This window comes from Athene noctua, chromosome 10 (genome assembly GCF_965140245.1).
Source record: "Athene noctua chromosome 10, bAthNoc1.hap1.1, whole genome shotgun sequence".
NCBI classification, from domain to species: domain Eukaryota; kingdom Metazoa; phylum Chordata; class Aves; order Strigiformes; family Strigidae; genus Athene; species Athene noctua.
This window is the reverse complement of record NC_134046.1, coordinates 614,368-636,408: the sequence shown is the minus strand read 5'-3', so window position 1 is coordinate 636,408 and position 22,041 is coordinate 614,368. Positions and strand designations below refer to the sequence as shown.

At 59.0% G+C, this 22,041-nt stretch overlaps 3 protein-coding genes across 6 annotated transcripts in view; 2 read left to right on the top strand and 1 right to left on the bottom strand.

The window, feature by feature from the left end:
• The first annotated feature begins 692 nt into the window (after window positions 1-692).
• RHO (rhodopsin) lies at window positions 693-4,446 on the top strand. 2 transcript variants are annotated; one of them, XM_074913768.1, is made up of 6 exons: window positions 693-1,186; window positions 2,088-2,256; window positions 2,353-2,518; window positions 2,749-2,988; window positions 3,367-3,481; window positions 3,565-4,446. In XM_074913768.1, exons 1-6 carry the CDS (start codon window positions 826-828, stop codon window positions 3,645-3,647), a joined length of 1,134 nt encoding a protein of 377 aa, XP_074769869.1. In that variant the 5' UTR covers window positions 693-825; the 3' UTR covers window positions 3,648-4,446. The 2 variants fall into 2 exon arrangements, with proteins under 2 accessions (XP_074769869.1, XP_074769870.1); XM_074913769.1 differs by having other exon boundaries at window positions 3,367-4,446.
• Window positions 4,447-5,764: 1,318 nt separating this feature from the next.
• Window positions 5,765-7,032, top strand: H1-8 (H1.8 linker histone). The gene is made up of 5 exons (XM_074914619.1): window positions 5,765-5,780; window positions 5,945-6,228; window positions 6,315-6,447; window positions 6,542-6,600; window positions 6,674-7,032. The coding sequence occupies exons 1-5, from the start codon at window positions 5,765-5,767 to the stop codon at window positions 7,019-7,021; spliced, it is 840 nt and encodes a 279-aa protein (XP_074770720.1). The 3' UTR covers window positions 7,022-7,032.
• A 1,658-nt stretch (window positions 7,033-8,690) lies between these two features.
• PLXND1 (plexin D1) overlaps window positions 8,691-22,041 on the bottom strand; it is a 78,333-nt gene continuing 64,982 nt past the window's right edge. For 2 of the 3 annotated variants that reach the window (XM_074914744.1, XM_074914745.1), the window contains 9 exons: window positions 21,347-21,450; window positions 20,255-20,318; window positions 19,462-19,496; window positions 18,008-18,112; window positions 17,048-17,211; window positions 15,473-15,620; window positions 12,778-12,918; window positions 11,863-11,937; window positions 8,691-11,224 (listed from right to left, as the gene is read on the bottom strand). In XM_074914744.1, the coding sequence (XP_074770845.1) occupies window positions 11,108-11,224; window positions 11,863-11,937; window positions 12,778-12,918; window positions 15,473-15,620; window positions 17,048-17,211; window positions 18,008-18,112; window positions 19,462-19,496; window positions 20,255-20,318; window positions 21,347-21,450 (953 nt within the window). In that variant the 3' untranslated portion in view covers window positions 8,691-11,107. Of the gene's footprint in view, window positions 11,225-11,862; window positions 11,938-12,777; window positions 12,919-12,941; window positions 14,767-15,472; window positions 15,621-17,047; window positions 17,212-18,007; window positions 18,113-19,461; window positions 19,497-20,254; window positions 20,319-21,346; window positions 21,451-22,041 lie in introns of those variants that run through there. The other variant, XM_074914746.1, reaches the window with a different exon arrangement.

The window sequence follows — 22,041 nt, the reverse complement described above, 5'->3', positions numbered from 1 at the left end:
CCGCTGACAGACCACCCCCCACCACACCCCCCAGCCCACTACCGCCTGCAGCCCCAGACCCGCCATAGCAGGGGTTTGAACCGCAAACTTCACTCCTGTCAGCGGGGGATGGAAAGGAGCTGCTGTTGGCGAGCACCAAAAGCTCAGCCCAGGAAAGCGTGGCCAAGAGCAGGGTGCCCACGGGCCCTGCCCTCCCCTGGCACGTCCCCCGGCCAGCTGACGGGAACACGGCCCCTTCCTGGTACCTCTCTGTGGGGAAACTGAGGCAGCGCGCCCCTGAGTGCTCACAGAGGGTGGACTGGGGACCTGGGGGGCAGGAGGGGCCAATGCCTCCCCCCAGGCGATGTGGGTGTCCAGCAGCATGGGGTGCAGACTGCTGTGGGTGCGGGGCCCACCCCAGACCCTGCTCCCTGGGGAGCGCAGCCATGCTGAGGGGGGAGTGTGCAAGTGGAGCTGCCCTCTGGTCTGGGCCCCCCCAGATGAAAGGTGCAGAGCTACCTCTTTGTATCTGACCATGAACCATGGTCTCCAACAATGACAGCGTGGGCCAGAAACAGGTGTCACCTTAATACCAGCCCAGGAAAGCCAATTACCCCTGGATGATTATGTTTAATAATTCTCTAAGCCCTAATCGCGCTGACACCAATGCCTGGAGCTTACCCCAGGGGGCACTTTATAAGGGGCGCCCTGCAGAGGTGAGTGTAGCCACTTCTCGGGGTGACGGCGAAGGCTGAGAGGTGGCGGGAGCCCCACTTCAGAAGCGATCCCCCTGCACTCCAAAGAAACCCCTGAGTAAGAGCAAAAGGCACCTCACAAACCGCAACCATGAATGGAACAGAAGGCCAAGACTTCTACATACCCATGTCCAACAAGACCGGGGTGGTGCGGAGCCCCTTCGAGTATCCCCAGTACTACCTGGCTGAGCCCTGGAAGTTCTCGGCGCTGGCTGCCTACATGTTCATGCTGATCCTGCTCGGCTTCCCCATCAACTTCCTCACGCTGTACGTCACCATCCAGCACAAGAAGCTCCGGACGCCTCTAAACTACATCCTTCTGAACCTGGCGGTCGCTGACCTCTTCATGGTCTTGGGAGGCTTCACGACCACCATGTACACTTCGATGAACGGGTACTTTGTCTTTGGAGTAACAGGGTGCTACATCGAAGGCTTCTTTGCTACACTGGGCGGTAAGAGTTCCAAATATTCAAAAATCTTCTGCCAGGAATTGCCCTAGATTTTAGGAGGGGGAGGGAAGATGCTCACATGATCTTGGAAAAACATGGTACCTGGAAGGTCCCTGTGGCTGCTGCGGGCCGAGGCAGTTGCAGGGTTTCAGGGAAGGAGGTGCAGACAGTGACAAATGAGGCTTTTTTTGACGTTATTTCGGTAGCCACCTGCTCAGAATCCTGAGAACAACAAGTGCAGCACTGAAAAGCAACCAGTAGCAGATTTTGCAGTTGCTGGATTTGCACATCTTTTTGGCTTGCTGTCTGACTTGAGAGATGACAAATTTGTTCTTCCTGTTCCGTGGGGCTGAGTCTGTCACTCGCTCTGCTGCGGTGCGTGGTGGTGCAGGCTAGCAAAGCTGCCTCTCCCCACGCCAGCCAGGCTCTGACCGAAACAGATGTTAAATGAAAATTGTGTGTCTAAAAATGCCCTCCTCCACTCAGCTCAGCCTTCAGCCACAGGCAACTTCTACTGGTTTGGTCCTTGCGGCACAATTTTCCTGGGAATCTGTGGGGAGCGAGGGGCAATCCTGGGATGACGGGCGCTCGCTGCGGCCCCCAGCGGGACCGTGGGCTCGCAGGTGCTGCCCAGGACGAGCGGGAGGATGCAGCTGTGGGTCTCAAACCACACCAGCCAAGTGGTTCCTGTGGGTCTGTGGTGCAGGGGGGAGGTGACTTCTCATGCCTTCCTGCCACACCCGCGCTCGGCTGTTGTTCCCAACCCTTGCTGGGGATTTACCTGTTGCCAGGGGTCTTCCTCGGGAGCAGCAGTGGGAGGAGGCCTCGTGCTGCCATCAGTGCGTTTTTCTCCTTCTCTCGCTCTAAGCCCCCGTGTCCCTCTCCCTCTTTCTCCCTGGTGCAGGTGAAATTGCTCTCTGGTCGCTGGTGGTCCTGGCTATTGAAAGATACATAGTGGTCTGCAAGCCCATGAGCAACTTCCGCTTCGGGGAGAACCACGCCATCATGGGCGTTGCCTTCACCTGGATCATGGCCTTGGCCTGCGCGGCTCCCCCGCTCTTCGGCTGGTCCAGGTAGGGCAGGTTTTGTGCCGGGGGCCGCGGGTGGCTCGGCTGTGGCTCCCAGCTGGTCCCCCGCGCTGGGCGCTGACCCGCCTGGCTCCCCTGCAGGTACATCCCCGAGGGCATGCAGTGCTCGTGCGGAATCGACTACTACACGCTGAAGCCAGAGATCAACAACGAATCTTTTGTCATCTACATGTTCGTGGTTCACTTCATGATCCCGCTGGCAGTCATTTTCTTCTGCTATGGGAACCTGGTTTGCACCGTCAAGGAGGTGGGTACCTGCCAGTGGCAGCGGGCCGGGGGCCACCTCTGGCCCCGGTGCAGGGAAGGGGCCGGCGCCAGGCTCCAGCCTGGTGACAGATGGGGCCCTTAGGGGCCCCCACGAAGCGGGTAACAGCCAGATCCAGATGTGCAGCACAACTACCCCGATCCTCACTGCCCCTCCCGGGCTGGCGCAGCCCTCCCCAGCTCCCTCACCTTCCCATTCCCTTCTGCCCGCAGGCCGCTGCCCAGCAGCAGGAGTCTGCCACCACCCAGAAGGCAGAGAAGGAAGTGACCCGCATGGTCATCATCATGGTCATCGCCTTCCTGATTTGCTGGGTCCCCTACGCCAGCGTCGCTTTCTACATCTTCACCAACCAGGGCTCAGACTTCGGGCCCATCTTCATGACCATCCCGGCATTCTTTGCCAAGAGCTCTTCCATCTACAACCCTGTGATTTACATCGTAATGAACAAACAGGTAACTGGCAGGATGCCTGGCGATCTCTTTTTTTTTTTGTTTTGCTTTGTAACAGCTATAGAGTCATGGCACCTCGAGGCACCACCGGGCTCGGGGGGGGGGGGGGAGTGTCTTCTGACACGCAGGAGTTGCTCATCCTTGGTGTGGCATAAATCTCGAGGCAAACCCACCCTGTCTGAAACGGCCCAGGCGCTGGGTCGGTGGGGGGCTGGGGCTGTGTCCGTGGCAGCCTCGAGCGGCAGGCAGGGCGGGCAGCGGGGACAGAGACTCCGCCGAGTGGCACTGTAGGGGTGGGGGCCTCCACGCAGCCCTGCCCGGCTCGGAGGCCGCCCCGCTGCCCGAGCGGCCTGCCTCACCCCGGGCCTCCCTCTCTTCCAGTTCCGTAACTGCATGATCACAACCCTCTGCTGCGGCAAGAACCCGCTGGGTGACGAGGACACGTCTGCTGGCAAGACAGAGACCTCCTCCGTCTCCACCAGCCAGGTCTCTCCCGCGTAGGCCCCGCCGGAGCGGCCGGTCCTCGGGGTGTGCGTCGCCGCCCCGGGAGCATGAACCTCACCCCACCGCCGCCACGGCCCCGGCCCCGCGGTGCGGGCTCCTCTCTCCCGGCACTAGGAACCCTGGGAACAAGGCTGTCCATGTGTACACACGTTTTGTAATTAAAATGCAAAGGCTTAGCTCCTCCACTGGCGTAAATCCGTGCGTTTCTGTCGACTTGCTGATGGCTCGCGCCCCCCTGCTCCCGGTGCCTGGCGCCACGGCCCCGCTCCACGCGTGAGCCCCGGGCCGCGGCAGGGCCGCCCTCGCCCCCCGCCCCGCCTCGCCGGCCCGGCAGCGGCCGCGGCCGCCCCCCGGCCCCGCCGCCGGAGACGGAGCGCGGCCGGTGCCGCCCGGCGCCTGCCCCGCCGCCCCCCGCCCGCCAGCAGCCCCCGGGAGGCGCCGCGGGCCCTGCCCCGCTCGGCGGGCGGCACGGAGGGGCCCGGGCGGGGCCGGGGGCTCCCCCGCAGCGCCGGCAGCAGCGGCCCCGCTCGGCGCCCCCCGGCCGGAGTCCCCCCGCGCCGCCCGACCCCCGCGCCCCGGCCCAGCCGCCCCCGCCTGGGCTCAGCCCCGGGAGGAGCCCTCGGCCGGTGCCGCGCTCCGGGGACGGAGCGGCGCGGCGCTTCCCCGCGCTCTGGCAGGCGACCCGCGGGAGCATATGGCTCAGGGACGGCGACATATGCTTCGAGCGCTACAAGATGGCATGTTGCAGTTGTAGCAGCGTTCTCCATTTTTATTTTTAGCTCGGTTATACAAATAAGATGTTTTTCTCGCTGTTCAGTGTTATCAACATTTGAAACTATTTTTGTACATTATTATCCTCTCTGATTTCTAATCCTATGCAGCTTTGCAAGTTCTAATAGGGAACGTATGGAGCCCATGCAAGTTAAACCTTTAATAAAGAGCAATTTGCAAGTACAATTCTCTCATTATTTTTTTTTATCTATACTTCTGCATATTCAGTGAAATCTAAAGATTAGAGGCTTATGAATAATTCAGTGTTTAGGCTGATGTCTGATTCATGTACTTCAAATCTGGGAGCTGATTTTGGAGGGAAGAGGAGGCAGGATTTGGTGTTTATTTGCCGTCCGCGAGGCTCTGCTCCTCGGGAGCCCTGCGATGCTCGGCACCGCGGCTCTCCCGCCCGCACAGGGCCGGCCCCGGGACGTGCCGGTCACGGCCTGGCCCCGAGCCCGCGGGCTGTCGCCCCACGCAGTGCCCGGCCCGGCGGCTGCTGCTGGCGGTGGAAGGGGCAAGCGAGGGTTGGGGACCCTCCCGCCGGCCCAGGCAGGTGCCGGAGGCATCGCGGAGCTGCCCGAGGGGGGACGGTCGGATCCAGGAGGAGGCGGCGGTTTGAGGAGACGCGCCCAACCCTGCCACGGCGCCAGCCCCCGCAGCCCTTCCCTGTCCCCACCGTCCCCTGCTTGGGGAATTCGGAAATGGACTGGAAATGGGGCAGGGGACGGGCTGGTGGTGCTGCCCGGGGGGAGCTGGGTGTGGGGGGCCCTGGGTGCCTCTCGCAGCTCCTTGCTCCAGACCTGTCTCCTGCTGACCCCTCGGTCCCCTGCTCGGGTCCGGCCCCTGGGCTCAGCACACGGCGCAGACCTTGACAAAGGTCTTTCTGGGCAGCGCTTTGCACGTACGCCGGCGCAGTAACGTGTCCGCTGAGTCGGGCCACGAACCGGCCCTGACATGGCGTAATCCCAGCCCTTCCTCAGGCGGGCAGGGCGTTACAAAGCCTCGCAGCTCCCACGTAAAGAGGAAGGGGCTGGCACGGTGCCCTGTAGAGAAACACAGCAGTCCCCAGGCTGGGGACAGTCACGCTGTCCCCACACCAAAGAACAGTCCGTGGCAGGCTCTCGCCCTGCGAGCGTGGGCAGAACAGAAAGGAGCACAAACACCGCTGCAGCGGCGGGGAAAGCGTCCGTGGGGTCGCAGGAGGCCTTGTTCTTAACATGGCCATGACACAGACGTGTCCCTCTCCAAACCCTCTGCTCAGACCTGCCCCTTCTCCCTCAGGCCCCTCAAAGTTTTGGCAAAGGGCACTTGGCTTCCCAGCCACTTGCTCCCTCCCCGGGGGGCAGCCAGGGCAATTAGCAGGTGCTAACCAGCCCCTGCAGTTTGGGTGCTAATCAGATAAATTAGCTGGGAGTGATGTGAGCCTGTGAGCAAGGGCAGTGGTGCTGTGAACAGAGCTGGGGCTGCCTGGGCCAGGGGCTTTGGGCAAGTGTCTGCTGCTATGGAGCCTCAGACGGGTAAGGGGTTTGCTGAGCGCTGTGGGGCTGGTGGCCACGGTCCCTGTGAAGCCACAGGGATGAGCAGGGTTGTGGCTGCTTGGCTTCTGGGGGCTTTGCAAGCCCTTGGGGGCACGAGTTCCTTGGGGCTGGGCCTGGGTCCCAAGAGATGCCTCTTCCAGCAGCCAAGGCCTCTGGCACAGCCCAGCTGCCAGGTTTGCTGGCCCGGGGCCGGCACTCCCCCCGCCCTCCCACCCTGCACATGGTCATTGAGGCGCTGCGGGCCCAGGACCAGAGGAAGGGTGTCTCCGTCATCGCCATCAAGCGCTTCATCCTGGCCAATTACCCCACTGTGGACCCCGTCCGCCTCAAGTACCTGCTGAAGCGGGCGCTGAGCAAGGGGCTGAGCCGTGGGGACCTGGTGCGGCCCCCCAACTCCTCCGCCATGGGGGCCACCGGCCGTTTCAAGGTGAGCAGGGGGCTGCTGGCCCTGAGGCAAGGGGGCTGGGGCCAAGGTGCTGCCTGGCCCCGCTCCCACCCCTCTCTTGCCCCCAGTTAGCCCCCGAGAAGCCACAGCGCAAGCAGCCACCGGGCCAGGCAGACCCCGGCACAGAACAGCCCCCGAAGCCAGGACGGAAAGGGACCACCAAGCCCCCGCGGGCCCCCGTGGCGGGTGTGCAGCAGCAAGGTAAAGGGCTGGTAGAGCCACAAGCCACCCCAGGCTGCCTTGGCCGAGAGGAGGGGCCCCTGCTTGGGCTCACCCATTACCCCGTGTCTCGCAGGGGCCGCGCAGCGGAAGCCGCCAGCAGCGAAGCAGAAGCCGGGCGCGAAGCCCGTGGATGTGAGTAGGGCGCAGTGGGGCTGGGGGGTGGCTCGTGGCGTGGCAGCTGCCTGAGGTGCTTTCTCCCCTCCAGGCCCGGCCACCAGCAGCAGTGAAGCCCAAGAGTGATGGAGCAAAACCCCCACGAGCTGCCGGCCGCCCCCGGGCCCCTGGCAAAGGGCGCTCGGTGCCCCCCGCGGCTCCGGCTGCTGGGGAGGGAGGAGGGGGTGATGGCGACAGCCCTGGGGGTGCTGGAGTGAGGGGGCCCCGAAAGGCCCTGGTGGGAAAGGGCAAGAAGAAGGGGCCCAAGGGGGCACAGCAAGATGCCCCCAAGGCGAAGGGGGGCCAAGGCAAGGCGAAAAAGCCCCGGGTGACCCCAGGAGCCGGGCAGGGTGGGCTGCAGAAGGCAGCCCCCCCCGCAGCAGGCAGGAAAGCCCCATAGATGGTTCTGGACAGCCCACTGCCCTGCTTCCAGCTGGGCCCTCGGAGTCTGGGTTGGTTTTAGTCCGCAGGACAGGTTTTAACTCTGTGTTTGCATCCTGCTAATAAAGTTTTTCCACTCCTTGCATGGAATGGTGTGAGCGCTGCCCTGCTTGTGGGTCTCTGCCCATCTGCTCCCATCTCCAAAATCCCCCAGCCCTGGTGCTGCAGGCAGCTGCCTGCTGTGCCTGCTCTTGTGGCGATGGTCTGGGCAGGGGGCCCCGGGGCACCGTGACACCCCTGGGCACGGCGACGCTCAGGCAGGGCCATGGTGCCCGCAGCCTCGGTGTCAGGGCGCTGCCCTCCTGGCTGCCCTTGTGCTAATGACGGGCTGAGCTGGGATTAGAGGAGTTCCGGGGCAGCAGGTCCGGGTGCCTGCCATGGGGAAGGGTCCCCAGTACCGGGGGAGCTGCCTCTGCTCTAACCACGGTAAGAGGAAGATAGAAGTGTTTTAGGGCTCAGAAAAGGAGTTTTGGGTGTTTGTTGTAGGCTGCAGCATTGCTCATGCTCTTGTTCTCTATCAGTGTCACTGTTCCCACCTCTAAACCTGTCTTGCTAGCTCCTGTGGGCCAGCGTATGATATCATTAATAACTTCAAATGCCTGAATTTCTCCTGCTCTGCGCAGAACAGAGCCCTTCTGAAGGTCAGCCTGATAATGCAAAGGGTTATAGTCCTCCTGGGCAGGAGAAAATAAGTGGAAGTAAAACTCTCTTCCTAAAGAGGATTTTGCTAATCTTCAGCTGGCTTTGCCAATGCCCTCCAAGGCTCCTGGCCTTGCTTTGGGGCTTAAGCAAGAGCTGAGCAAACTAACTTCTCTTTAAACATCAGCCTTGGCCGTGTTGATCCATCTTTAATGGAGCTGGAACTCGTGTGTCCCCCCCAGGGGCAGGGTGGGGGATGCCGCAGCAGCGACTGAGCGGATGGTGAACCATCGCTCACCTGGTGACGGGTCACCTCAGCGCGCCCGCGGGAACGTCCCGGAGCGGGGCGGGGGCTGTGTCCTCCCTTACCAGGCACCCGGTGAGAAACACGAGGCTCTTCGCTTTGAAAGGCCAGATCGTTTAATGGCTGGATTTAGAATCAACCTTCTAGTGGGAAAAGAAAATCCCTCTGGTGTCTGAAAGGAGCAGCTTTCACTGGGGGAGGTGAGGAGGGAGGATTTAGCAACGCCGTGGTTACTGAGACCCACGGGCTGTGCCGGGTGTCGCGCGGCAGCCAGAAGCCCCGAGGGCTGGTGGTGGTGCTGAGCGGGCGCGGGGCTCCCCGGGGCTGGGGGATGACGACGTCTCGTGGGCCGACAGCACCTGGCAGAGGTGAGGGTGCCCGGGCTTGGTGTCGCTGCGGGTGGCTCGCGTGCCCGGCCGTGTCCTCAACGGCATCTCCCGCTGCCCTTCGGTGGGAGCTGTGGCAGCGGGAGTGTTGTGTGGCTGCAGCGTGTTCTGCGGGGAGCCGGGGCTCTGTGGCCCAGAGGGGTAAACCCCCCCCCCCTCCCCCCCCCGGTCTGGGGCCACGGGGGTGATGGGCTGAGCTGCTGCCCCGGTCTGGTACCCGCAGCGCCCACGGTGTCACCCACAGCGCCGTGGGCCCTCTGCATGCACAGGGGCAGGAATGGCACCAGGCGGGTGTCAGCACCTTGTTTTATTACAAAGATAGGCTTTTCCAAGAGTCTGCCACTTCCACTACACAGCAGGTAAGGGCACTACACCCACAACACGTGCCAAAGTTTAAAAACAGGTTACAAAGGGCTTGGGGGTTCAAGGCAACACTACAAGCCCTCAAGCTTCTGCTCTTTAAAGTTGTTCTTTTAAAATGGTTGTAGCAACTACTTCTTTTTTTTTTTTTTTTTTTGCTTTGGAGAAAATTAAATAATAAAGCAATAGGCTCTAATACGTGGCCCAGTCACATCATGTGGAGGCAAACTCTATCGGCTCACCTGTATCCTTTCCTTGTCACAACATGGGGCTCTTGCCCCATGGCCCTCTCCTCACCTCCAGCCAAGCTCAACATTCTCTGCTACCTCGGTCCTTCTCACCCTCCCCTTCCCTGTGCTGGGCCTGCCTATATCTCTGGCAGCTATTCACAGTTTCTAAAAGGAAAAAAAAATTCAAGAACTTTTTGTGAAATCACTTTCAAAATAAAATGTAGCCCAGCTACATTCTTAGAGTTTCTATTCTGAAGCCACATCCTCAGCAAAGACATTGAAACCTCCACAGTGTATGTACTTTTTCTGTAGTTCTTAAAAAAAAAAAAAAAAAAAAAAAACCAAAAACAACAAAACCCCCAAAAAACCCAAACCACAAAAAATTCTGCTTTTCCCCTTTCCCTCCCATCCCTATCCCCCCCCCCTTTTAACATACTGGATAAAGTCTATCATTTGTTTTAAAATAGATATCTATATACACATACACAATTCTGATGTTCCAATTTGACAAATGTGGCATTACTGGAAACGATGGGATGGAGGCCACCTGTCCACAGCAGTGAGTCACCCAGGAGGACTTTTGGTGGACCAAAGTCATCTAATACCAGGTCGCATCCTTGCCAGCTGGATGAGTAACGAAGGCTCACCTTAGACCCTGCCTGGAGTGAGGTAGTAACTTTTTCTTTTCTTTTCAATTTGGCAGTTAGAAAATGCGGTGGCTGGGGCTGGGTTTAGCTGTCGTGGGCAGGTTGCCTTTGCCTGCACGTGGCCCCGGCTGCGGCGCAGCCCCCGCAGAGGGTCGCGGCTGCCCCGGCTGCGGGACGGACGAAGGCGCCTGCAGGAAGGAGTGGGGACCCCGCTGGGCCGGGGGCTCTGCCCCGGCGGCAGGGGGAGCTTCTGGGTCTCGGATGAGCCGCGTCTGTCTGCGCGGTGGGGCCCTGCTCGCGGGGCGCTGGGGCTGCCCTGTGACAGCACCGTGCTGCCAGGGGATGGGGTCCCCTCCCGCTGCCCTCAGGGGCCGAAGGAAGCCTGAAGGTGCAGCAGACCCGCACCCTCGGGGGTGCCAGCCGCGGCGGGCCGGGTGCGGAGCGAGCTGCCGTGGGGGGACACCGCAGCATCGACCGTGCGACCTCATGGCGGGGGATGCGGGAGCGCGTGGGGCAGAGGCAGGGGGATGCCCCCGGCAGGACCTGACGCCCGCTGGCAGGAGCAGGTTACGGGGGCAGCCGGGCCGCGGGCGCAGCCAGCACGGCCGGGGAGCGGGGCAGGAGCCCCCCACGCCCGCTCCCCTTGGCAGAAGCACGGCCTGGGGCCGGCTGGCTGGCAGGTGGGGGGCAGCTGCCTACCCCCGCGACCCCAGCTCGCTGTGCACGCAGGCGGGGAACCGGGGAAGGGGAACGGCCCTGCCCTCCCTCTAACGGGTACCGCGCTCCCTCCTTAAGGGATAAAGTGCTTTCGCCATGCCTTAGCCACTGGGGAAGCAACTGCTCTGTCTCAGCCCCGAGTTCCCTGTGTTGCCCAAGTCTCAGATGGAGGAGTGGTTATGTTTACACATACAGTACAAAAATTAAAAGGCACAAAAATACACAGAATGCAGCAGACAGTGAACAGCTGACAGAGTCCCTAGTGTTGGAAAAACAAGGATGTCAGAGGAATGGTGTGGAAGGGAGCTCAAGCGTGGCTCCGATGGCCTTCGCCGTCTCTGCCCGTGACTCCCTGAGGCGACCCTTCTGCTTTGTGTCTGGTTACGGCTTCTGCAGCCCCGTCTCTCGTCCTGAGGAACCACAAACAGGGGTGCAGGGAGCCGCTGAGCGCTTGGCGCTGACCGGAGGGAAGCAGTGAACTGAGCTTGCCACAAGTGTCACGTCTCCATTTCTGGCGGGCAACAGCAAATAAATTATGGGTGCCACAGTGCAGACCAGAGGGGTTTTGAGCTGCTCGGAAAGGTGTCTCGTGGCTTCTTGTTAGGTGAAGGAGCCCTTCAGCCGCGGGCCAGGCCCACCCCCACCGCAAGGCTGGTTCGAGAACGACCCTGGCAGAGGCGACCCGCGGTGCGTCCGCAGCTGAAGGTGGGTCCCCTGCGGCGCTGCGCTGCTGAGAAGGTCACTTCCAGGGCTGCGGCCGGCCTAGGCTTCGCTGCAGCACTCGTAGATGTTGTCCTCCATGAGCGCAATCACTTGCTCAAACTTGTGCTGGAGCTGGGTGCGCTTCGTCGTGGGGTTGGCGTCCAGGGCGGCCACGATCTGCAGGAGACGCGGGCAGGTTGGTGGCTGCGGCGGTGCGGGTGCCCAGCTCCCCCGCTCCAACCCCAGCCCTGCTGAGCCCGAATCCCAGCCCCACTGCTGATGGGGAGAGCCCCCCAGCCCCCCTGCTCACGCACCCCAGCACCCTCCAGCCGCTCTGGGGCACAGTGAGACCCTGCTCCGGGGGTGGGAGGCAAGGGGAATGCCACCCAAAAAACAGTCATCAAGCTGATGGCGCAGAGCGAGCCCACAGTGTGGGGGTGCAGGGGGTCAGGAGGCAGCTGGGGCCGGTGCCTTGGTGCGGGGTGGCAAGTGATTTTGGGTGTGACTGCATTGGGGGGCTCTGCCCTCCTCTGTGGGCCTAGAGTTGGGCAGCCCCGCTTCAGTCTGGCCCAGCCAAACGCTGCTAAAATCAGCCAGGAACAGGCAGTCTTCTCTTCCAAGAAGCCGTCAGCCAAGGGATAGGAGAGCAGGTGCGTCTGTGTGTGCGTATATTACATATGTGCATGGGATTATGCAAAAACCGATAAGCCCTTTTCTGTGGGACTGGATGCAGGCGTCTGACCGCTCAGCCTCAACACACCCCTCATTGTTCCCTCCACAGGTACGTGGGGCCGGGGGCAGCTGGACCCACTTACCTGGGAGCGATATCTCTTGGCGTATTTGTATATCTCGGCCATGGCAACATTGGTGTTGAATTCGTTCCGGTATTTCTTTATAAAGACAGAAAAAAAGAGGGCAGGAATATTAATGTGATGCAGCAAGTGAGTTCAAGACCAATCAGCTGGCATTAACTAGATGAAAAGAAGGCTTTGCCTGGGTATTTTTGGTACTGTAGCATTGATGTCGCTGGACTTTTGACTGACTCCTTTAAGGAAGGTGCATTGGCTCACATCAGAAATGGTTCCAGTCTTTGTAAAGCCAGCCTCCAATGCCCACGCTTGGGAGCACTGTTTACCCTCTGCGCTCAAAGCCGTTTCAAAGGATGGGGCAGCAGCACTGGGCAGAGGAACGCCAACGGAAAAAAACCTGCTCGGTGGCCGAAGCTAAAACACGGCGGGGAGACGGTTGGGTTGGAGGGAGCTGTGCTGCGTCGCTGGCAGGGCCTGGACCTGGGGGGCAGCTGCCAGCTCCCGTGGCTGGTACCGGGGCCGGCTGCCAGTGGGCTGCCCAGGGGCTGCAGGGCCACAGAGATCCTTTCCCAAACTTCCCGGCTCTTTGGCACTGAATTTCGCTTCCAACTCCCAGTGGTGCCAAAGCCAGTTAGGTTCAAGCTAACTCGTGGGTGTTTACTGCAGCTCTGGCAGTAACTGAAGATGCTCGGAATTGGGTCAGATGAAGTTTGTGCGTGGAAGTTTGAGGCAAAATATCCTTTCTTGTTTGCTCCTTCCAGCCCCTAAGCGGCAGCTGAGCGCAGCCCACCTGCGGGCCCTGCCGCTCCCAGCTCCTGCCACCGCCCAGAGCCGAGCGGACTCGGTCTCCTCGCCCTGGCGGCCCCAGCCCGGGGGCAGGCACCGGCCGAGCCCCCCCGCGCCTGCAGCCCAGCGCCTTACCCGCGACTCCTCCGCGAGGTGGGCGTTCATCTCCTGCTCGCTGAGCGGGGGCATGTCATGGATTTGCTTGTAGTATCTCTGCACTATCTTCCTGTACTCGGGGATCTCCTTGGCGTACAGTAGTTTATTGGTGGGGGAGTCCTAGAGCGAGATACTGAAATCAGACACCGTGCCTGCCTGAAAACTTCTTATCCTGTTTGACCAAAGTGCTAACCATCAGACACGACTTCAGCCGTGGCGGGTTCAGGAACCAGCTACCACGGCTTTGGTCCTGGCTTCACCCGGACAGGAGTGCGGGGGGATGGCGCCGAGGCACAGACCAGGCGATGGCAGAGGCGCCTGCTCCAACACACCGAGGTGCTGCGGGCAGGTACCGCCCGCCCGCGGAGCCACAGCGCCGTCCCGCTGCCCTTCTTCCTACCCCGAGCTAAATGTCCATCGGCTCCGGTGCCCGTGGAGGTGGACTGTGTGAAGGTGTTCTAATCTTCAGCCAGGGAAGGCTAAAAAACACACACGGGGGCAGGGGAGGGGGCTCGCTGCCAGGTGATGCTCTGCAGAGGTGTAGCACGGCTGTGTTGGATGAAACACTTGTGCTCCGTGGCTCTGCCTGTGGAAACGGGTAACGAGGGAAAGGCTTGTGCGTGCGTTTACTCGGGTCTCTTGAGCAGCCAGTTTGATTTAAACGGAAGAACAAAGCTCTCTTACAAGCTGAACTTTGCCAGTTGAAATGTTCCTCTTGGATTTTTCATGTAGCTTTGATTTATTTTGCATTGGCTAACCCAGCCTGCCTGGCCTATATTGAGTGCATGAAAAGTAATTAACAGAAAATACTGAGTTCTCTTGATTAATGTCAGCTTGGACAAAGCCGTCTTCACCTCCCAGCCACACACTCGGGTTGTACCAGTGAAGGCATAACCCTGCCTGCACTCCCTGCAAACACAAGCATGAATGATTTTAACCTCCAGGCAATCTTGCCCCGCTGATATCATTACCCTGGGAATGAACTTGGCCGACTGGCCTCGCGCTGCATCCCGAAGGGAAACGGCCCCGGGCGCGGGGACAGAGAGGGGAGTGAGAGCAGCGCGCCCGACACCGGAGCGAGGGGCTGCTGCTGCTCCCGACGCTCGGGCAGGTGGAGAGGGGAGGGAGGATCTCCAGAGGAGACGAGCACGGCGGGGCTCCAGCCGCAGAGGCAGCGTCTTCAGCTGCGTCGGGCAGTAAATAAGGAAGCCCGGGGTAGCTGCAATCTGCTGCTGCAATATGTAGTCTGGCTAATGCTGCAGGGGAAATGGGAAATGGGCACCAGGCTGTGGCACCAGATCCCACAGCAGTTTATTTTCAAACCCAATGACAAGGCATTACAGGAATACAGCCAAGTTACAGAGCCTGCTCATAACATTCTTTTTTTTCCCCTTAGAAACACAAAAGAAACCCATGCTGCCTCTTTTCTGAGTTCTTTTTTAATTTGTGTCTGATTTGTCCACTCTGTATTAGGAAGAGATGGGTACTGGTTTATTAACTGCTTGCACACTGCAGATGTACAGAGTGAGCCCGCTCTCACGTTTGCAGTATCGAGAGCAACATGCTGAAACCAGGGGAAGAATCCAGCCTGGAAAACGTTCAGCGATATGCTGCGTGTATATGCAAGCTGATTTTTATGCTGAGGATTTATTCTTCCCACATTACTCAACAATTCCTTCACTTATGCTATTGTATTCCTGAGAAATGTTTCCATCTGCTGTCTGACTCCAGCTGACCCCTCTTCCCCTCATCCACAGCTTGACAAGGACAAATCGTAGGTGTTTCGTAACATATGCAAAAAAAGAGACCAAAACCCAAACAAACAAAAAAATCAAGCGTTCATTAGATCTTCCTCCAGTATCAACCTCTCCCAGCGAAGGCTTCCTGCTGCTCTTGGTCTGGGGGAGCGCAGAGCAGCGCCCACCTCTGCCCCTCTCTCCGGAGGGTCCCCTCTGCTGCCACCAGCCTCTGGGGAGTGGGCGACAATTTACAGCATTTCTTAATAAAACTTATTTATGTTGGGAAGTTCCAAATGTCAACACTGCGCTCGGCCAAGCCAGCGGGAGAAAACACGAGTGCTGGACGTCTCACTACCCTGCAGGACGGTGCGTGGGAGAAGAGACGTGGCCCCTGTGGGTTTAGCTTCCCTAGGAGGGTGTGATGGGTCTGCCGGGCTCTGGCTGCACGCTGGAGGGGCCAGTGTGTGATGGAGGGGGCCACCTGGGCAGGCGCAGCCCGTGTTGACAGAGGCTCGGTCACCTCCTGGGCTTCTCAGGGCTGCGCCAGGCGAGTGGCTCACAGAAACCACCACCATGGTTAAAGCTTCACCTGAAGCTGAGACATTTTCCATCCTGCCACTGGGAGCTCACGCCGCCCCTCAGCTGCTGTGATGGGACGGTTACATTAATGTCATCCCCTAAAGCTGCCCTGACCCATGTCTGGGACCTGGGGGTGCAAATTTCAAGCTCAAGCCTGAACAAAGTGGTGGGGAAGGGACAGGAGAACCTCATCCTTGGGGAGAACCAAAAACTCAGCTGCATGAACCTGAGCAGGTGGGTCCCAGGCAGCCCTGCTGTGGGGACAGGTCGGGCTGGGTGACCCCCGACAGTCCCTGCCCACCTGTGCTGGCCCGTGGCCCCAGGCAGGAGCAAGACGTCCACCCCCCCGTCGGTACCTTGCCCAGCTGCAGGTCGGACAGGGAGCAGGCGTCGATGAAGGCCTGGGCTATCACGGAGAGACAGGCGTCGATGTGGTCTGTCTTGTCGATGTCGAAGACAAACTGGGGGTTCTTCAGGATGTTGACCCAAAACCTCAGAGGTAGGCTGCGAAGGAAACAAGCCAGGAACACACACTGGGTGAATTTTTGTACTCCAGAGGGAGACGGGAGGAAATGCAGGAAAGCTGATGATAGAAAGTGAAGCGAGGGGAAAAAAAAAAAAAAGAGGATCCAGGTTTTGCTCTTTCATCACATGCCGGTAGCACGGCCCCCTGCCTGGCTAGCGGGGCAGGCACACGTCTCCACCCTCTTCCAGGCTGAAGCACGCGGCACGGACAGACTTTGTGTCCAGCCTTGTCCACCCTCGCTCCTTCAGCAGCTCCCTGAGCCTCCTCCCTGTGCTCCAGGAGAGACGGGGCGGGTTGCCCTGCACGGGGCTCTTGGCTCAGGCTCCCCACTCGCTGGTTTCTGTAGCAATGGTGTCAGCTCCTTCCCCTTCTTCCCCGACAGTAACTGTCATCTGGTTCTGATGGTAAGCCTGGCCCCGTGAAATGCATTTCATGTGTCTTTTTTTCTGCTCTCATCACCTTTTCCTTCAGTTATTTCACTGCTCATTTGGCCACAACAGTTTCAGTATATCCTCGCCCTGCCCACCATCCCTCCGCAGCAGCTGAGGAGTGAAAGCCACTGTAAGTCTTTGCTCTACTGGCAATTAAAGGTAATGAAGGGTAGGCAAATCTGTAGCTCAATGGTTGTATCTTTGTGCCTGCTATCCCAGCCAAATTCGGGTTTAATTTTCACATGTTGGGCTGGAAACAGTCCCTGGAGCCTTGGAAATGCTGAGCCTCCCCCTGACGCTCCCTCCCAGCTCCCTGCTCTCTCCGGTTAAATCTTCCGGTTTCTCCCCTATTTCCCCCCTTCACTTTGGCTCCCCAACCCCATTCCTGCTGCTCATCACATCCCTCAGCGCGGGTCCCCAGTGCTGCAGTGCCTGCCAGCACGCTCCTGTCACAGCACCAGCTCCCGGAGTCCTGTGAATACCCTGGAGTCCCAGCTTGGTTACAGAGATAAGTCTGGAAAACTGCCCCCAAGGACTGAAAAGCCAGAAAGCAAATGAAAAGGAGCCAAATACGTTGTTTTTAAAATCTCCATGATGTTTTTAAGACCTGACATGATTTTGGACTCTGTCTCAGATCTTCAGTGCTTGGAGCTAACACCACTGCTGTCTCCCATCATCCCATCCCTCTTCTGTTTCTCCTCTAATTATTTGTACTTGTGTGCCAGCTCGTTCTGCCCTTTATCTGCTTGTGTCTCCTCTTCCAGCTCGCCATTCCCCTGAGCTGGGTTTGTTCAAAGCTCTCCAAGCCTGTGTTTGGCCTCATCTTTCACTGCCCTGCCGCCACCCCTCTGGTTCTCCCAGTCCCTCTTCTACTTTTAGCAATGTAATGATTAGTCCAGGACACCAAGGTCTAGCAGCTGCTGCTCCTGAGAGACGGAAGGAAGGAAAGAAAAAAGAGATTTCCTCTTCCAAACCTGTTGGTCTTCCAGATGTGCATAGTGTCAGGGTCCGTGATCCCTCTTTTCTCTGCTTGCTCCTCTAGGAAGTCAAAGAAATACTTCACAGCCACAGGTGGTTTATCATCTCGGATGCTGAGAATGGCTTTGAACAAGTCGTCCAGGAACTTCTGCAGCGTGCCCTGCGGGACGAGCACACGCGATGGAGAGCGGGGAAAGCAGCAGCACCCGGGCCCAGGAAAACAGTGTGAGGGGCTGAGACTGCTGCACACAGGGGGAAATCCTCTGCTGCCAGTTGGATAAATCGATAGAGAAAGGGGATGCCGAAGCAGGGAGGGAAAGGTTTGTTTGTGCATAGTGATATAATTAGCTTGCATTTGGATTTAATTTCTTTTGGCATTGTGATTTTCCTTCTTACTGCTAGGGTCTCACATCTGTGACTGTTCTGCACAGTAAATACAAAGAAGCCTGGAGACTGTTGGCCATTCTTGTGATCTCTGCTCCAGTAAGGCATCATGCTGGGATTAAAGATGGGCTGGGAGCCCAACTGCTGGAGCTGAGCACTCGCAGGGAGCGAGGAAGTTCAAATCTGAATTAAGATCGTGCAGACACTGCCCCGGCTGCCCCAGCTGAGCATCTCCTTCTCCTTTCCCAGCGGGATCTCTCGCTGGGGAGATGGGTCCAGGCTAAACCGAGCGGCAGGAGCCCTGGGGCGGTCAGCACCCCCCTCCAGTGCGCAGGCCCCAGCGCAGCCCGGGGCGCTCCCAGGAGCGGGGCTTCGTGCTCCCAGGGCGAGCTGGGGAGCTGGAGGGAGCCCGAGGAGCCAGCGGTGCCCGGGACACGCTCCAGCCGCCGGGACAGGGGTCCCCTCGCCCCTCGCGAGGCAGCGGCCCCGCGGCGCCCCGGCCCGCAGCAGGGCCCTCGCTGCCCGCCGCAGGGCCCCGTCCCCCCCGCCGCGGGCAGGGCCCCGTCCCCCACCTTGGTGGAGAGCAGCCTGGTCAGGTAGATCTCCGGCAGGACTTTCTTCCTGTGGCTCTGCCTGTGGGACTTCTTATGTTCAACCGACTCGTCGGTTGGGAGAACCTGGTCGATATAAAACACATGTTCAGCACGCTCCGCTCTGGAAGTGTCATGCTGAATTTTCCTTTAAGTATAAAATTTCAACTGCTTATAAAATTCAATTAAAAAGCAGTTACTGTATTACAAATACACCCTTATATGGCTTTAAAAAAGTGATTCATAATGCTCAGTTTTTCTGACATTTGTTTCTCTTGCGCTCTTTATTGCCTCTCCCAAGCTAGGCAAAGAAAATGAAACAATCAATCTCAGTTTGCAAGTTATTCTGCTCGGCTCCCTGGTCCCTGCAGCACTCCTGTGTGCCGGCACTCGAGGCTCCCAGCACAGGGCTTCCGCAGAAACCAGCTTTTCTGAGCTTTGGAAAAACTGCAAGAGTGATCAGACAGTATTCCTATCCTGGCCTTTTTAAAAACAAAGCTAAATATTCCACTGTTCAGGTCAATTAATTACTATAATGACCTAGCAAGCCATTTAAGTCCACCTTGGCGACGTTTCAGGTGTGCACATTCAGCGTCCCGCCCCTTCTCCCTCCCTGCTCTGCACGTACATACGTGTGCACATGTTGTGTGTTTGTACGCTATTTGCACACGGAAATGTTAGCAGAGAAAAAAAAAATTCAGGCTATAAAATACTGTTGTTGTCCCTAACACTTTTTTTCTTATCAGCTTTTAGCAATGTTTAGCACTTTGTACTTCCAGCGTGGCGCACAAGCAGGAACTCATAAATCTCCCCAGCCCGGGGAGGCGGGCGGCGTGCCAGGAGCTCCCGGTAAGTGACTTGACCAAGGCTGTGCCGGCTGCTACCGCCGGCGCTCCTCAACTCTCTCTGGCTGCTGACAGCCAGATCAGGCACAACAATTACTTTGTCATCCTGGTAATTTTTTATTATGTCCCACAGTACTAAAGCTTGTCTACAGATAACCTTTCTGCGCCTCTCCGAGCCCTTCTGAAGAAAACTAACGAGCTCTGATCCAGCTTGTTCATCACATCTGACGTTCTAGCCCACAGAGATGAATTAAGTTAATATCAGCAAGGCTGAGAAGATTTTCTCCTTTCATTACACACACTGAAAACCAGGACCCACAGACTTAAGTGCAGGAGAGACGAGGGATCGCTGCGCGCAGGGGGCGGGGACACGCACAGGGACCAGAGGCCTTTTGACACCTGTTTGCAAGAGCTTCCTCCGGCTGCTGCCGGGCAGCCAGCATAAAGGTGACGTCCACTGAAATACACAGGAGGTCGGGTGGGCACCCCCCACTGCCGCAAGGAGCCCTGCCCCCAGCACCCTGCCGGCTCCCCACCACGCAGCCACCATCTGCGTATCACCAGCCTGCGCAGCCAGGAGCAGCATCTTACCAAGTGGAAGTACTTCTCGGTGTCCAAATCCTTCACTGTGAAGAGTAAGAGAGAGATGAAGCAGCTCAGTCAGGGGACCCAAACCAAAACCTGCCTCTGCAGACGCCCTCCACGGCAGGAGGCGTTTCGCTTTCCCCAAGAACCCCAGCACTGAGCTGGTGATCCCCAAGTGACCTCAGCATGCTGCTTTGTTTTGGGGTTGTTTATCACCTTCTGGGGCATGTGGCAAATACCGCAGGAGGAGGTATTTAAGGAGGACCTGAGGTCTCCTGAGGGGTGTTTTAAGAGGGACCCAGAGGGCACGAGCGCAGCATCAGCACAGGGGCACCCCCGCATGGCGATGCCCCAGGAATCGCCCAGCCCTAGCAAGGGGAGCCCGTGGGAAGGAGGGAGGAACGTCTGCTGCAGCTCCGTGGCGCTCTCTGCCCCACACGAACACCTCAGCGTGGGCTGGAGAGCAGCGCAGACCCTCCGTGACCCCGAGGGCTTGCCGGCATGTGCCGGGCTGCCGCCGGCCAGCGTGCTCGGTGGTGGCAGCCCCAGTCCGTGCTCAGCGTCTTCCCCAGCACAAAGGTGGCCCGAGCAATGCCCAGCTCTGCCCAGTGCTCCACCTGACAGGGTGCTCCAGGAGTGCTGGCAATACCAGAGCCTGCACGGGCTAACGCCACACCCCAGCGCCCAGGCAGGGGGGCTGGCAGCCAGCTCTCCCCATCCCTGGCCGCGGACACCCCTCCAAAAGCACAAGGGTTTCTGCCCAGCCCCCAGCAACAGGGGAAGAGAAGCGAGAGGTTACCTCTGCTCAGCGTGCTGTCCTTCTTGTCTGACAGACTCATGGCCAGCGACGCCCCTTCGGGGATCTGCAGAGGAAGGGAAGAGCAGACACTGACGACCGAAGCCTTAACGGTGCCTCCCACGGAGCCTGGACGGCCCCGGGGAGATCCCGGGAGCGCGGGGTGCTGGTGCGGTTGCTGCTCTGCCCCGAACATCCCCTCGCCTGCCCTGCCCCTGCTCCCAGCTTGGAAACTGTCCGTAAAGCACTGCCCCGCGTGGGAAGGGTCCTTTCAATGCAGACACAAGATCGCGGGGTTCTCAAACCCAGCGGGCAGCAGGCAAACACATGTAACCCAGATACGTTTTTGGATGTGGACGGCGGGTGATTCGCAGAGCGGGGAGCGCTGGGCCGTGCGGGTGCTTCTGCCTTTCCGCAGCGGGAACACGCGGCCGCAGCCCGGACCCGCGGGGCGGGGGACCCCCTGCGCGGGGCTCCGGGCGCAGCAGGGACCCTGCCAGCACCGCGCTCCGCTGCTACCCAGATAATAATCATATTAATGAGTACTCAGCTCCGAGTTTGATTTTCCATGCACTGTTACAGGCCAGTGAGGATTATGCTCCCAGGCATACCAGGGAATATGGAAATCATGTAAGAATTTCTGGTTTCATTTAATTTTAGAAGGGAAAACGGTCAAGACAACAATTTGATTCGCCACATTTCCCCACATTTTTGGCCTCCGCTCCTCGACAGCATCCCTAGTCCCTGCTCTCAGGGCAGGCAGCGACAATTGTGCCAGTGATTTCAGCAGGAGCACGGATCAAGAGCAGAGTGATACTAATCAGCCAAGCTGGTGGCCGTTGGGAATAGGAGCTTTTTTTCCCCTCCTCTGTCTGTTGTCAGTAGTAACTTGTTTTGCATGAAGAGTGTTTAATTAGTTTCAGTGTGTTGCAATATTAACGAGCTTCTCGCCAGGGCAGATGTCTATTCCCCGGAAGCTCTCACGGAGCTATGGCAACCTCCCTGCTCCGTCCTGATGATCCTGTTTTTGGAGGGGGAACCACAGTTCCCCCCGAGGCCAGGCAGGCTCCGAGGAAGCAAAGCTGGCGGGTTTACCTTGTAATGTGCTAATGTGTTGAGCTTCTTCCTGCCATCCTCCACCACCGAGGTGTCATCAAGGTCCCGGAGGATGTAGCTGTCGGTGCTGGTGGCAAACCACTCTGAACACAGAGAAGGGAGAAGTGAGCCACCCGCCCGAAGGAGGGACGTGCCATGGGCCTGGGGCTCTGGGGACCAGCCATGCCATGCTCGGGGTGGCACAGCCCCCTGCCAAAGCCTCTGGGGCTCTGTCAGACCAGCGCAGATCCTTAGCAGGGGAAATAGTGAGGGGTTTCCAGACTAGAGCAGCATTGGATGGAGCTGGAAGAGGTGGCAAAGGCTCTGCTTGGAGAGACGGGGCTCACCTTCCCCCTGCCCTCTCCCCGTCTCGCCCCAGGAGCCATGTGGAACCCACCTGGTGGAGCAGCAGGCGGGTGAGGCGCTGTGAGCGGGGACACGCCGCGTCACCACGGCGAGGGGCAGGGATGGGGCCAGGGCGTTCTGCGGGGCTCTCTGGCACTGACCGCGCTGACCGTCACACCAGGGCATGTCCCTGCGGCCCACAGCGAGGCCCCAAGCCGCCACGGACAGCCTGGGCTTCTCCTACCAGCACAGGGCTTGGAGACTTCTTAAATTTTGGAAGGGGTTGGCCACGGGATAGGCAAATGGCAGATCTGAACCTATGGCCAGACAAGAGTCCATGGGCTCAATTA